The following is a 15113-nucleotide window of genomic DNA, read 5'->3' as shown; positions in this document are numbered from 1 at the left end:
TTATCTACGTTACGTCTTACCGCGCTATTTGACGTCAACGTCACTTCTGACGTATGTTGTTATTGTTTATATATTACTGTTGAGATTTTGTACACATTGAATCGAGAGTCAATACAGATCGAACCTACACAACGCCTTTGTATTATTACTTCCAATATACGAAACCACTTCCACATTGGTGCCGTGACCAGGATAGCTATTGACTAATCATGAATCTACAGAAGCTTATTTCAACAAGAGAAGGTCATCGCAGAATTGTTCAGAGAAAATTAGCCGCAATTGATCAAAATGAGGAAATGTCGTCGCTAGAAATTTCCTCACTCAAAGATTATCTGACAGAAAAAGCTACGATAATTAAAGGACTGAATAAAAAAATCATAAATCAGTGTGACGATATTGAAACAGAAATCGTGGAAAGTGAAGAATATTCATACGATTTGGATCTGAGGATTCAGAAGATAAGCGAGACTTACCGGAAGCATACTCAAGATTTTACAAACAATAGTTCCGTTGATCAAGAAGATAACCCTATGGTACCTAGACATACGAGTTCGAGTACATTTGCGCAACATAAACTCCCAAAACTTACCATACCTAATTTTGACGGAGATCTTACCAACTGGCAGACTTTCTGGGACTCTTATGAGTCATCTATTCATCTGAATTCTACGTTATCGGAAGTTCAGAAGTTCAACTACTTGCGATCTCTGGTTCAAGGTATAGCAGCACGGTGTATAGACGGGTTTCCTTTGACGAATGCGATCTATTCAAAGGCAGTAAGTCTACTAAGGGAGCGCTTCGGACAACCACAGAAGATAATTCATAGATACATGCAGTCCTTGCTTGAACTTCCAAGACCTAGCAACAATGTAATAAGTTTACAATGTTTTTATGATAAAATGGAAACTTTTATCAGAGGTTTAGAATCACTTTGGCAGTCACAGGAATCTTACGGTAGCTTATTAATACCAATAATTTTAGATAAGTTACCAGGCATAATGAAGCAAAATATGGCACGTGAACATCGCAGTGTAAACTGGGAATTACAAGAGTTAAGGTCAGCTATCTATAAAGAAATTTCTTTCATGGAAGCAGGTATTTCTACTACTGATATTAACAACCGTGAACCTGATGTTCATATTCCCACAGCGTCATTCTTTACTGGAACCAGACAAAGTACAAATGAACGTAAAAATGAACGTAAGAAAGACGTCAATTTTCGGAAAACTTTCAAGAAAGTTTGTCCTTTTTGTAATCATGAACATTCCCCAAACGAGTGCAGAAAGGTTACATCATATGAATCACGTATAGATATTGTAAAAAGAGAACATTTGTGTTTTAACTGTTTATGGAACCATCAAGTATCGGCATGTCGTTCCACAAATAGATGTCGTCACTGTCAGCGCAAACATCATTCGAGTATCTGTGACAAATCTGCTAAGGAATCAAACTCAAAGCTGAATCCCAATGCCGCAAGTTTCACCATACCAGCTACTTCCGGTGTTTCAAATCAACCCGAGGCTGCAATTCTACACTCTACCACTCATCTAAGACATGACGTTCTTCTGAAGACAGCCGTTGCACAGATATGTTATAACAGCGTTTCATTGGAAACAAATATTCTTTTTGATGAGGGAGCTCAGCGTTCTTTTGTCACTGAAGAATTAGCGGAGAAACTACAAATTGTGCAGACCGGAAGTGAAGTCGTTCATTTAGCATCGTTTGGTGATACTAGGCAAAGAGTACGACACATGAGAAAATGTTCTATACATCTTATTACAGACGACAATGAGAAAATATGCATTGATGTTTTGATTGTTCCAAAGATAGCCCTACCGCTGCGAAATTTTAATCAGAATATATCAGCCCTTCCATACTTGCATGGTTTAAAGCTAGCTCATCCAGTAACAAATGACATAGATTTTGAGATATCGTTACTGATTGGAGCAGATTCATATTGGAAAATTGTTCAAGATGAGGTAGTCCGAGGGAATGGTCCAATAGCGGTGCAGTCGAGACTTGGATATCTTTTATCCGGTCCACTTCCGGTTTCCAACTTTCCAGCGTCAAGACAACATCAACTTCCGGTTTCTACACTTACAGCGTCCACATCCCAACAGCCTCCAGTTCCCGCACAAGAAACGTCCACCCATTTATTGAACATTCTAACGTCCTCCCCAGATTCCTTTGATATTGAGAGATTTTGGAAGCTCGAGTCTCTTGGTATATCTCAAGAAGAAGAGAACCCTGAGGCTACATACCTAGAAAACTACCAACGTGATTCAATCACCAACAATAACGGACGTTACACAGCCAAACTGCCTTGGAAAGAAGATCACGCTATCTTACCAACGAATTATGACATCACCAAGAAACGCACTGAAAACGCAATCAGACGTTTGCGTCAAGACCCTAGTATTCTACAGACGTATGGAGAAATAATCAATGATCAAGAAAAGAGAGGTTTTATTGAGAAGGTCGACGAATGTATCACACCACAACACAAGATACATTACATTCCCCACCACGGCGTCAAGAAAGACTCAGTCACAACACCGATGCGCATCGTATATGACTGTAGTTGTCATCAGTCACGTGACCAACCAAGCTTAAATGACTGTTTGAAGTCTACGCCACCAGAGCTTAACGATCTTACTCAAATTCTTATCCGTTTTCGGTTACACAGATATGCTGTTACTACCGACATAGAGAAGGCTTTTCTACAAATACAGCTTGCAGAAGAAGACAAAGATGTAACAAGATTTCTTTGGTTAAGTGACCCCAAAAATCCCGACAGTACTTTGATCACCTACAGGTTAAAAGTAGTTCTGTTTGGTGCAACATGTTCCCCGTTCATTCTTAATGCAACGATTTTAAAACATCTAGCAAGTAACAGTGATGTATGGGTCAGTAGTATTTTAAGAAGAGATTTGTACGTGGACAACGTTTTGTCAAGCTTTGAAGATGAAAACCAGGCACTTGCTTACTTCCATGATTCACGAAAGCTTATGTCGTCTGCAAACTTTAACTTACGCTCTTGGAATTCAAATAGCCAGAAACTACGAAATTTAGCCTTAAACTACGACGTACAAGATAGAGATAAAATCACAAAGATACCTGGAATGCGATGGAATACAGATACAGATATGTTGACTTTCCAACAAACCTATATACCAGTCACAGATACTACAACGAAACGAGAAATCTTGCGACAGACGTCAAAAATGTTCGATCCTCTTGGTCTACTTAGTCCGGTTACGGTACGTGCTAAGATTATATTTCAACAAATTTGGGAAGAAAAGTTTGATTGGGATACTCCACTTCCAGCAAATATACAAAAGAGGTGGAAAAATCTTGCTGCAGATTTGACTACACTATCCACCACTCAATACAGACGTTGCTATTTTCCCGGAGCAGACGAGAAAATTAGACAAGCAGACGACCATTCACACACTACCTTACACGTGTTTGTAGATGCTAGCCAGTCATCATATGGAGCTGCAGCTTACCTTTCCAATGGTCAAAATTCATCACTTATTATGGCAAAGAATCGTGTGGCACCTCTTAAAAAACTTACTTTACCTCGACTTGAATTAATGGCAGCTGTAATAGGTGCTCGACTTTTAAGCCACATAAAGAAGACATTAAAACACACTAATTTCTATCTTTGGTCAGACAGTCAGATTGTTTTACATTGGTTAGAAACAGTTTAAACTTTACCCCGCTTCGTGAGGAACAGAGTCGAAGAAATACAAAAACTGACCGGGGACCGGAAATGGAAATACTGTCCAACCAACTTTAACCCAGCAGATTTACTTACCCGTGGTATAACAGCGACCCAGTTTGTCAATAGCAGCCTTTGGCAATATGGACCATCCTGGATCAACAATCAATCAAAATGGCCTACATGGAATCCAAAAGATGCAACAGTGCTCACAGCTTCCTTATATGACACTTCCGGTCATGAAACCAACACTTCCGGTCCAAACCCTAGCACTACCAGTACTGTTACCACAACTAGCGAGCAAGGCATTCATAGAGTTATTGATATTGACAGATGCGGTTCATACCAGAAACTATTACGTGTTACTGCATATGTGATGAGATTCATACAAAACAGCAGAAGTTCTAAAAAGAGACTCGAACCCCTGTCCCCCAATGAATTACTTCAAGCTGAGAAAACATGGCTAATAGACTGTCAGTCCAGTACTTATCGAGGAGAGATCAGCAACATGAGATCAAGTAAATCCCGCTCACAGCTTGTCAAACAACTTCGACTATTTTTAGATAACGATGGCGGAATCCGTTGCGGAGGTCGAATTCACAATGCCCCATGTCGAGAGTTCGAAATTTCCTTACCTGTTACCATCAAAACATAAATTGACCCGTTTGATTGTACTTCATTACCATCAAAAAATACTACATGCTGGAGTAAATTCTACAATTACTTATATACGACAGAAGTATTGGATACCTGCTATTCGTCAATGTGTAAAGACAATTCTTCGCAAATGTGTCACTTGCCGGAAGGTAGTGGGCCAAGCATACTCACCCCCAGATCCTCCTCCATTACCCAGATATCGAGTAGAAGATACCGTGCCATTTACAGTGACAGGTGTAGACTTTACAGGCGCACTTTATGTCAGAACTAAAGACGGAATGGAATCAAAAGCATATATTTGTTTATTTACGCGTGCCTCCACACGAGCGGTGCACTTAGAACTCGTGCCAGATTTGACAGAAGACTCCTTTCTACAAGCATTTAGAAGATTCAGCAGCCGAAAATCTTTACCACATGTCATGATCTCTGATAATGCTTCAACATTTATGGCTGCATCCAACCATATAACACGTTTGTTCGAGTCCCGACATGTACATGACACACTTACAAGTCATGGTACCACGTGGAAATTTATTCCTAAGCGTGCACCTTGGTATGGAGGATGGTGGGAAAGGTTAATTGGACTCACAAAGACAGCTCTCAAGAAAACCCTAGGCCGTACCTACGTTACATACGACTCTTTGCAGACTGTCATAACCGAGATAGAAGCCGTTATGAATGACCGTCCGTTAACATATGTCTCGTCCGGCAATCGCCCAGAACCAGAACCATTAACACCAGCCCATCTTTTATATGGTAGACGCATTACCACATTACCGTATCATGACACTGTTGATGAAACGGACCTAAGTTTGAGCATTGGGAAACAACAGAACATTACACACAACGTGCCAGAGTTCAGATTAAAATCATAGAAGACTTCCGTAAGAGATGGAGACATGATTACCTAACTGCTCTTCGTGAACAACATCGTACATCCGGAAAAAATAAACAATCCATATCAGTTTGACGTAGTACAAGTTCACGATGACGTACCACGTGCACAATGAAAATTGGCGGTCGTTGAACAACTCGTGCACGGGAGAGATGGACTCGTTCGGTCGGCGAAAATTAGAACAGACAGTGGTGTTACCAATAGACCGATAGTGAAACTTTTTCCTTTGGAAGTTACTGAACTTTAACTATGAAATAATATTCATACAAAGTGACACTTCAAAAGACTGTATTTTAAAGCTTAATTACGAAAGTAACCATAATAGTTTTGCCAAATGAACTGCTTAAAGACTATACGCTTATATATAAATTACTCTTTAATATTGTATGCTGATAAGTTACTTCTGAACATACTGCTTAAATATTCTTTATCTTTGTGTAATAAGTGTTAAACATTTCGCGGCCCCCAGTATGTCCGCAAGATAACTACATATATGTACGCTATTATCTACGTTACGTCTTACCGCGCTATTTGACGTCAACGTCACTTCTGACGTATGTTGTTATTGTTTATATATTACTGTTGAGATTTTGTACACATTGAATCGAGAGTCAATACAGATCGAACCTACACAACGCCTTTGTATTATTACTTCCAATATACGAAACCACTTCCACAAAGCAGCCTGACATTGTCGGAATAGTCAGCAAAAATAAAATTGAGGTACCACATGGGGATAATCTTAAAAAAGTAGTTCCGTCATTGAAAAGTGTGAAATTATATTTTGATAATTTTCACTGTGAAATTATCAAATATAATTTTCACGGATAAATCAGTAATCCACAGAAAAGCATAAAATAAATTATTCTCTTTCAAACAATTCTGTGTTTATATATTGCACTGTTATATAAATCTTGAAAGATTTATTTCCTATAAAATACCATCACCCCACCCATATAGTGATGTCAGATAATATATAAACTGCACATCTAATGACTTACACGCGCTGTGATATTTATCACAATATAATAATTATATAGTAATAGAGAATAAAAACGTTAAATTAAATATAGTATAACGATTTATCTTAAGACATCAGTTTTACGACACACAAATCTTTAAACAGTTCTCACTGATACTCGTAATAAACTTAATTTCTTGTAATGCTATTATGCTATAAACGACATTTCTGAAACTAAAAAAAGCAGATAGCAGCAGAAAATAGTAGAACTTTATTCATTTCGAGCAAACACCCAAGCATTGTTCATAGAATAACGTTTATATGGAACAATTTCTGTTTTTTTCATCTGAAGCTTATTTATAATATTCACTAACGAAATGATGATTGTCATAAATGTTTAAAGGTTACGCTTTTGACATAAATTATGTGCTTAATAGATATATGTAACTCAAAATGTATTAAATATGAATAAAAATTGCATGATTTCAAAACAATTATAGGGCATATGATATGCTTTGATTACGTTAAATGTTTATCTCTAAATCATATTATGAGTTTAGAAAAACATTTCTTGCATAGCAGACTGGCGTTTCCGTGAGTTTTACCCATGCCGGAAATTTCATCTGGCATGGGGGGTGCCAGATGAGTCGCGTGCCAAACAACAACGTCATTTTAGCGCACTTTATGAATGAACCGCGTTAAAATGACATCATTTAAAAAGGGAAATATGTGCTTAGGATGACGTCATTTCGCCGTTGTTCTTTAAGTTGTAAGTTCATACGCTATTGTAAGAAAATAGTTATGGATGAAATGACTTTAATTTCCATGAACATATATCATATTGAGGTAAACCATTTTAAATATGAAATAATATGGCAGAATATGCAAGAACAAATATCTTTCATATGTTTGTGGTTCGGATCGGAATATCCGTCCCTCGGGAACCCGCCCATGGGCGGTAACTCGGCAAGCCTCGTTACCGCCCAATGGGCGGGTCCCCTCGGGACGGATATTCCGGTCCGAACCGCAACATATGACAAATATTATTAATGAAATGCACCACTATTTTATTAAGTATGATTTCGAGATGTATATACATGGATGTAAGTGTAAAAAATGTTTTAAACAATTGCAATGAGTTTTTTTAATTCCATACATTTTGCTTTGTAACTTAAAAATGACATAAAATAGTATTTTCTGCGTTTTTACAAATAGCAAAATTATCCGACGATATTATAAAGTCATTTTTATTGCAACATGTTATTTAATGCGTAACTTATTGAAACGCCACAAGTAACACCGAGACAAAAATCTTAGTTGGCGTCAACAGCAAAGGAGAAAGCAATTTATTGTTGTAGTAAATTATTGGTCACAGTTTGATTGTTGAGACAATTTTACGGACGAGGTATATAATAAGTTGATTTATAAAAATATCAAAGGAGGCCTAGCGAAAGTATTTGTTATTTGATAATAATTATAATAAAACCTTTTGTACAATACGTAAGAAAAATCCTTTGAATTTCATCATTTTGTAAGCATTGAAAACGTTGCTGTTTTAAGATAATGTCATTTTGAAAGTATACTCACATAAGACATAGTTTGGTCTAGATACTAAGTAAACAAGTGAGCAAACAAGCAAACAGGCATTGAAAGACTGATAACAAGGTAGGACACAGTGTCAAATTGTTACTGATGACAAAATAGATGCAATTTCTAAGAACCGAATGTTTAGTCCTTTTTTCATGTAACACATATTTGGAATAGTCTGTAAGATGAGGGATGAGTACAGCTTTATAGAGCCTGGGAAATCAAGTGTTACGTTAAATGTTGAATTCTGCTTAAGACGGTGCTATGGGGCGTGGACGGTAGTTTGCACTTTACAGTACCGTCCATGAACAGGTTCATACAAGTAAAATATGCAGTTTCCACGAGATAATTGTGACATAATGGTTGTTATGTTTCTTATTTGTCTCTTTTTATTGACATAATTTTCTATAATATATTGTGCAGCAGTCGATTGCAGGATAAAACACCGTCATTCTAAATAGTGAAATCAGATAATATATAAATATATAGATCTACTTTCAACCAGTTATCGGGTGTATTTTAAATTAATGTCAATATTTACAAAATAAAACATTGCAACAGTTCAGAATTACAACATTGCAAAAAAAACTTTACTTAGATATTGTTTCAACGGACAAGACATGTATTATTCATTGAGTTACATATAAAGGTACAAGCCTGTGGTGAACATATTTCTTTTGATATAAACTTTAAATGTCAACTGATGATCTATAATATTTAACAGATATTTCATGTTCTATGTTTCTTCAGTATTCCTTGATGTACTGTTAAACATTTTAATCACTTTTAATAGGAATAAACTGAACGCATGAATGGATTTTTATTCATTTTTAATCACCAAGCTCAAATAATAGATATAAATATGCCAAAACGTGTTTACTTTAAAAAAATAATTTCCTACCTGGTTCATAACGTTTTATCTTCAATTTTATAAAAAAATAGATTAGATTTAAAAAATATGTGTTAAAGTTAATTGAAAAGTCAAAACAAATAAACCATATAACATGATAACAATGGATAATTGTTAAACTTTGAAGAGTTCATTGTTTATAATTATGCAATATTGAAGGTGATTGGATTTTAGTGCAACTAGGAAAATAACCAACATCATTGTATATAATTTCATTACGAAATTCAATTACCAGTTGTTCAGACATGCAAAAAGTCAATTAACTTGTTGAACAAACATAAAACGATAAGCGCTAATGAAAACAGCAAATACTTGGTGAAAGAAAATACTATCTCACTATCACATTAATTTATCAAAAGGAAACACAAAGCATTATAAATGACTTTAATCAAATAAGTTTCCTTTCAGCTTTGAAAAATGTTTGTATTGCAAGACGTAGTTTAACACTGATGCAAGAAACTGCTATTAAATTGATACAAAAATTATCTTTTAATAGTTGCAAGTAAATAAATCGGAATCATAACATATAAAGATACACCTTCACGTGTTGTCGTTTATCTTAACCACTATATATACTCAACAAAAATAGAAACCTGACACTTTATTTCTTTTAAATGTTTTCTAATTTGTGACTTAAATCAAAACATGTGTATATTGTATTCATGTACTATAGATACAATATACGTGTTGTTGTTTTTTTGTTTTGATCGCGTATTGTCAGTGGAATGCAGCTTAGCGTTCAATTTTAGATTTTGCTCGTGAACCCCGTGCATACTGAACGATGTCAGATAGACAGTGATGTAAGGCACTATAATGTATCCAGTGACAATTTAGTGTTGTTCACACCTAAAATTGATATCTTTAACAATGCCACGTTTATCAGAAGCAGAGAGAAATCAAGCAATAGGAATGCTGCTTGACGGGACATCTGTTGTTGTTGTAAGTAGAACGTTAAACTGCAGTCGCAACACAGATAATGAACTTCATAGACGCTATAGACTAACAGGTGATGCGCACGATCGTCCAAGGCCAGGTAGGCCAAGGGCAACTGACCAAAGGGACGACCGTGCAATTGTTTTAACTCGCGTATGTGACAGGTTCAGACCGGCGACCTTGACCGCGCCCGAGCACAAACCATTCGCAATCGGTTGCGCGCACAACAACGCCCGATTAGAGCGCGACGCCCATATAGAGGCGGTATTGTCACTTTACGCCATCGTCAGGCCCGTATTAGATGGGCACGTGCGCTCCGTCACTGACGTCGGCGTGACTGGAATACTGTCCTGTTTTCAGACGAGTCTCGTTACAATCTCAGTGCCGACGGCCGTGTAAGAATGTACCGTCGAAAGGGCGAAAGTTTTGCACATGTCTGTGTTTGACAGCATGATCGTTTCGGTGGTGAAGCGTCATGGTATGGGGCGGGATAATAGGCGGACAAAAGACCCGGCTTATTGTTATACACGGCAACTTAAACGCCCAGAGATACATCAACGAAGTCTTGAATATCGAGGTTATTCGTTTATGCAAAGAAACGTTCCCGTTGTGTTTCAACAAGACAACGCCCGTCCTCACACGGCGAGCATAACTCACGCTTGCTTAACTGCAGCCAACGTCAATACCATGCAATGGCCAGCAATGTCTCCAGATATGAATCCGATAGAGCATATTTGGGATGTGCTTGTCAGAAATGTTAGACGACAGCACGCCCAACAGAATATCCTCCAACTGTCAAATACATTTATAGCGGAATGGAACAATCTTCCAAATAACCTTGTTCAACGTTTCGTCAATTCTATGCGTCGACGCGTTGACGCACTAATTAGAGTCATAGGTGGCTACAACCGATATTGAATAAAATGAAAAAAATTCGCATGCATTTTAAAACTGTTTATAAAATGATTAAAACCTATCTGCACGTAGTCAAAACGTTATAGCCACAAAATTTATCAATTGATTTTGACCTCTTCCTTAGAATTAGCGTATTTTAACAAACTTAAACATAATAAATAAACAACAACATGCATATCAATGTTGTGCATGTATCTCTTTTCATGCCCAACATTCTTTTTTACATTTCTGTCATCAATTTTCTGAAAATAATAATAAAATATGCACTATCGGGTTTCTATTTTTGCTGAGTGTATAGATAAGTTCTTGTTTTACAATTTACATTGCATTATTTAAAACTATATATGCAAACATGAGATCCACGAATATTTGAGCTAACTGATCACAATTTAAAAAAGTACTGTTTCAGAGTCATAAAATATATAGTTTTGGGCACGTACAATGTAAGCTGTACAAAACTTTGCCATTGTCTGAATGCTTATTCATGCATAATAACCCTTTAATGTAAATGATAATTTTTATGTGATACTGACAAGAAAGAAAATAAAAATGTTTAAATTAGAGGGATAAACATACATGAAAATGGAATACTTAAATCACTTTATGCGTTGTTTGTTATGGCATGAAAAACATTGAAATATTGGCCCAAATCGGGAACCATATTCAACAAATGATTTGCAAGGTTTTCTCAAACTGTCATACACGAAATCACATTGTTAATTTGTTTTAATCATTTTCATTTCATTAATAGAGGATATTGAGAAAAATATTGAAAAGTTAAGACATAAGGTGAATTCAGTTTTTCACTAAGTCATCATGTGATTTTACTGGTATTTTCTTTGACATTTTAAAAAAAATTGAATTGTTTTTAAATTTTGATAAAGTTGGGAAAAGCAAACAATTAATTATTTTCTTTTACAGCTACAAATTAAAAAAAATATTGGAATTCCAACAAACGATTTTTTAAACGCTTTTTAGAAAACTTTTTTCTTTTCTTTGAAAAAATCAATTTTTGACAAATACAATTTTTAAAGGGAAATTTATACACCAATTTTTTTCTTTGGGTTTTTTGTTATGCCGAAACTCATGATTTTTATTTTTTAAATATCTGAGTAATGCCCGCAATATTTAGCAGGGGTTGTGCAATCCCACACTATAATAATTTTTAATTTTTATATAATAAATAAGACAACATTTTTAACTATTTTATGCCATTCTGAACTTAAAATATAAATTTTTGAAACATTTAAAAAAGTATCAAATGAGACCATTCACTCTTATAGATATTATTAAAGCTGATCAGAATAAGTCCAGATCAATGGTATATATGGCGAAATAAGAAACGTCGCCGGCGCAATTTGATATTTGCTCTTCATTGTTGCCGTTTATACACTCTATTACCGGCATAAGTAAAATGTTTCATATACATCATAACATATTCTAACATTTCTTAATTTATAAACTTAAAGTAATTTTTACTGACATTCTGTCCGAGGTTTGCCTGTGTGTACTGTCCTGTGTTTGGGTGAAGAGTTCACTGAAAGCCGACCTTCCTTGTTGATCTTGTTTTTTCCCATATTTTAGCAATACTTCGTTTCACTAGTCTAACTGGATATCTACCGTATGCTAACAAAAATTCAAAACTCAAAACATATTTATTATTTTTCACTCAGCTTAATTATTTTGACACAATAATTAAACTTTTTTATTTTAAATCAATGTATAATAAACGCATAAAATATACTTCAGAGGACCCCCTGATATTCGGAGGATATTTAAAGATCCTGTATGTTTTGTAATTGATGTTGTATACCACTCTTACGTGAACTTATATAATTATGTATATAATTATGCTAATACAACAATTTTCAAACATCGAAGAATATGTTAAATATCAACTGCAAATATTTGTACACATTGAATGTAATCATAAAATTATATGCATTCATTTCTTATTGGAAATTTTGACTTAGAATTTATAGAAAACAAATTTCTGAATACCTTCCTTTAATTACATAAAATATGAAATTCGGATATATCTTTATAAATAATGCTTTTTGGAACTTACAATATTTAGAAATGGTTCAAACCCTGATGAATATAATTTAAACAATCGTGTTTAGATTGTATTGGTTTTTATAAGCTCCCAAACATTATTTTCATCATACACTATAGTTAGATATCAATCATAATAAAGTTTATGAAGTGTATACGTTAACGAGAATTTAAAATTAGCAAATTGATCTTAGGACAAAACGTCTTGAAAAGGGTACTAAATAAATATATAGATTCATCTAAATTAGAAATATGAACATTAGAACAAGCGCAAATGAAAGGTATTAATATATTTTATGCTCAATTCCCAGACTTTCTGTTTTGGTTTTACATAATATACTGATCTATCAGATTATAATTGTTGAACAATTATAGCAAAGTATAAAATCTATTGGATATTTACGAAGTCCGGTGTCATTATCGGCAGGACATAAATGGAATGTCTGGCGACTGTCTCGAAGAAAACAAATGTTTTCAGCTTTAAGATATAAAAGAACATAAAACATGAATTTAAAGAACTTGATTTATTGTTTATATGTTTTTTCTTTAACTTCATTCTTAAATGTATTTATTATTTATTTAAACTATGTTTGTTTCTATGTTCATGTAGTAAAATCATCTTTTTCTTGGAAAAGTTTGCATTTATTAAAAAAGTCTGTTTATATTCAAAATGATGTAAATGCATAACAACTTGAAAATTATAACTATCTGTTTCCAATTTAGAAGTAAAAAAAGCATAGAATAATTACATAATTGTTCATTATAATGATGCATAGTTTTACCGCCCTGTTCAACAGTTTATGGTTACAAAGTAAACCAAAGATAATGTCATTATAGATGAGATATTACTATTTATGTCATTTCACTTCTACCTTTAAAAACATCATATCTATTTAACGGCTCAATCAGAGTGAGTCTGCATCATTTAATTTTTCCGGTTATGCTTTTAATGCTGTTTTAACTTCGTTTGCATTTACAGTCACCATGCATTTTAATGCGAGGTGGTCTATTGATACTATCGTCACAATATGCCCATAGTAAAATTTCTTCATGTATTTGAAATTATCATTTATCAATTATCACATCTTTAGAAATTTTCTTATCCGAGATTTTTATGTTGATATTATATTGTTTATAAATTGTAAGTCACAGTTTTATTTGTAGTCTACATTCTGTATCATTTCAATCTACATAGTATACCAGTATATTACATAACCTTTATGTTAATCTGTTTTATGGAAGGTGATTTAATAATTTAACTGTAACTATAATCATAGTTATGAGAAAGTAACATAATTAGATTGCAGCAGGATACATTCTTATCATATTTCCTTTTGGAAATGTATTTAAAAAAGAAATTATTTGAAGTGAACAAGGAAAGTTGTTTACAAATTGCAAAGAACACTTAGCGTCAACTCTTATTACCAAGAAAAGAGGACAAAATATGCAGGCATAGCCCTTACTGCGTTAGTCACACAGAAGCAATATTGTGATAAATACTGTAAATTCAGTTATTAATCGCATAAAGCGTGTCAAAAGTTACATGCATCTTAAACTATTTTTACTTATATCACAATCTCAATATATCTTTCTCAAGTTTGATCTTCATGGAATGTATTGTCGCATCTTGAGGCATGCAGTATTTAATGGTTTACACTTCTAAAGGGGAACATTTATTCTTTAAAAATTTTTCCCCTTTAAGATTTAGATAATATTTATAAACAAATTGGGGCATAAAATTATAATATTCCTTTTTAAATATTCAAAAAACTCCCGGAATTTTGTATCTTTTTTCATATTCAATTTAACAAAACAAATGGAAATGTGACATGAAAAATAAAAGTATTCGGGACATATAATACCGTATACGATGTAAAATGTCTGCATATTAGAGAATATATCTAGCTTAAAATGTTGAAATTTTAAATTAAATATCTTTAAATATTACTAGTTTTTACAACTACTTTTTATAACAGGCATAGAGCCGATTCATCTCGAATACACACATTTATTCTTAGTGATGTGCACATTGTAATTATGTCTCATACAAACAGATATACCTGCCAAATAAATCATATAATATTATTACATGTTGGTTTTAATGCAATGTTGGGAAAGACAAAGCTATTAGATTGTGGACTGAATAAAGACAAAATATTATTAAATAATAATGATTATTGAGATGTAAACATTTCATTATAAGACAAATCTTCACCATCAATTTTAGATAAGTTAAACAGCAAGAATGTTGTCAACAGTGACTCAGTACACCATACACAGAACACAAATTATAAAGACAGCATTTTTGTACAATAGGTGCGAAATAAAAGCGTTTTATTAAAATAGCTAAAATGTGGGTTACAACAAAAATACAAAACATCAATTTATAACTCATTTATATCTTATATGCTGATGATAAAATACATGATTTATAACAGTTATAATTAATGAGAACATATTGATTATGTGTTGTTTG

General features: G+C 34.1%; 2 protein-coding genes across 2 annotated transcripts; both read left to right on the top strand.

Moving 5' to 3' along the window:
- The first annotated feature begins 209 nt into the window (after positions 1–209).
- Positions 210–3713, top strand: LOC132742686 (uncharacterized). The gene has a single exon (XM_060731152.1). It carries the CDS (start codon positions 210–212, stop codon positions 3711–3713), a length of 3504 nt encoding a protein of 1167 aa, XP_060587135.1.
- Positions 3714–4293: 580 nt separating this feature from the next.
- Positions 4294–5256, top strand: LOC132742685 (uncharacterized). Its single transcript, XM_060731151.1, has one exon. It carries the CDS (start codon positions 4294–4296, stop codon positions 5254–5256), a length of 963 nt encoding a protein of 320 aa, XP_060587134.1.
- The last annotated feature ends 9857 nt before the right edge of the window (positions 5257–15113 follow it).

This window comes from Ruditapes philippinarum, unplaced genomic scaffold (genome assembly GCF_026571515.1).
Source record: "Ruditapes philippinarum isolate M1 unplaced genomic scaffold, ASM2657151v2 ctg634_1_1_1_1, whole genome shotgun sequence".
NCBI classification, from domain to species: Eukaryota; Metazoa; Mollusca; class Bivalvia; order Venerida; family Veneridae; genus Ruditapes; species Ruditapes philippinarum.
This window is presented reverse-complemented; position numbering and strand designations above follow the sequence as displayed.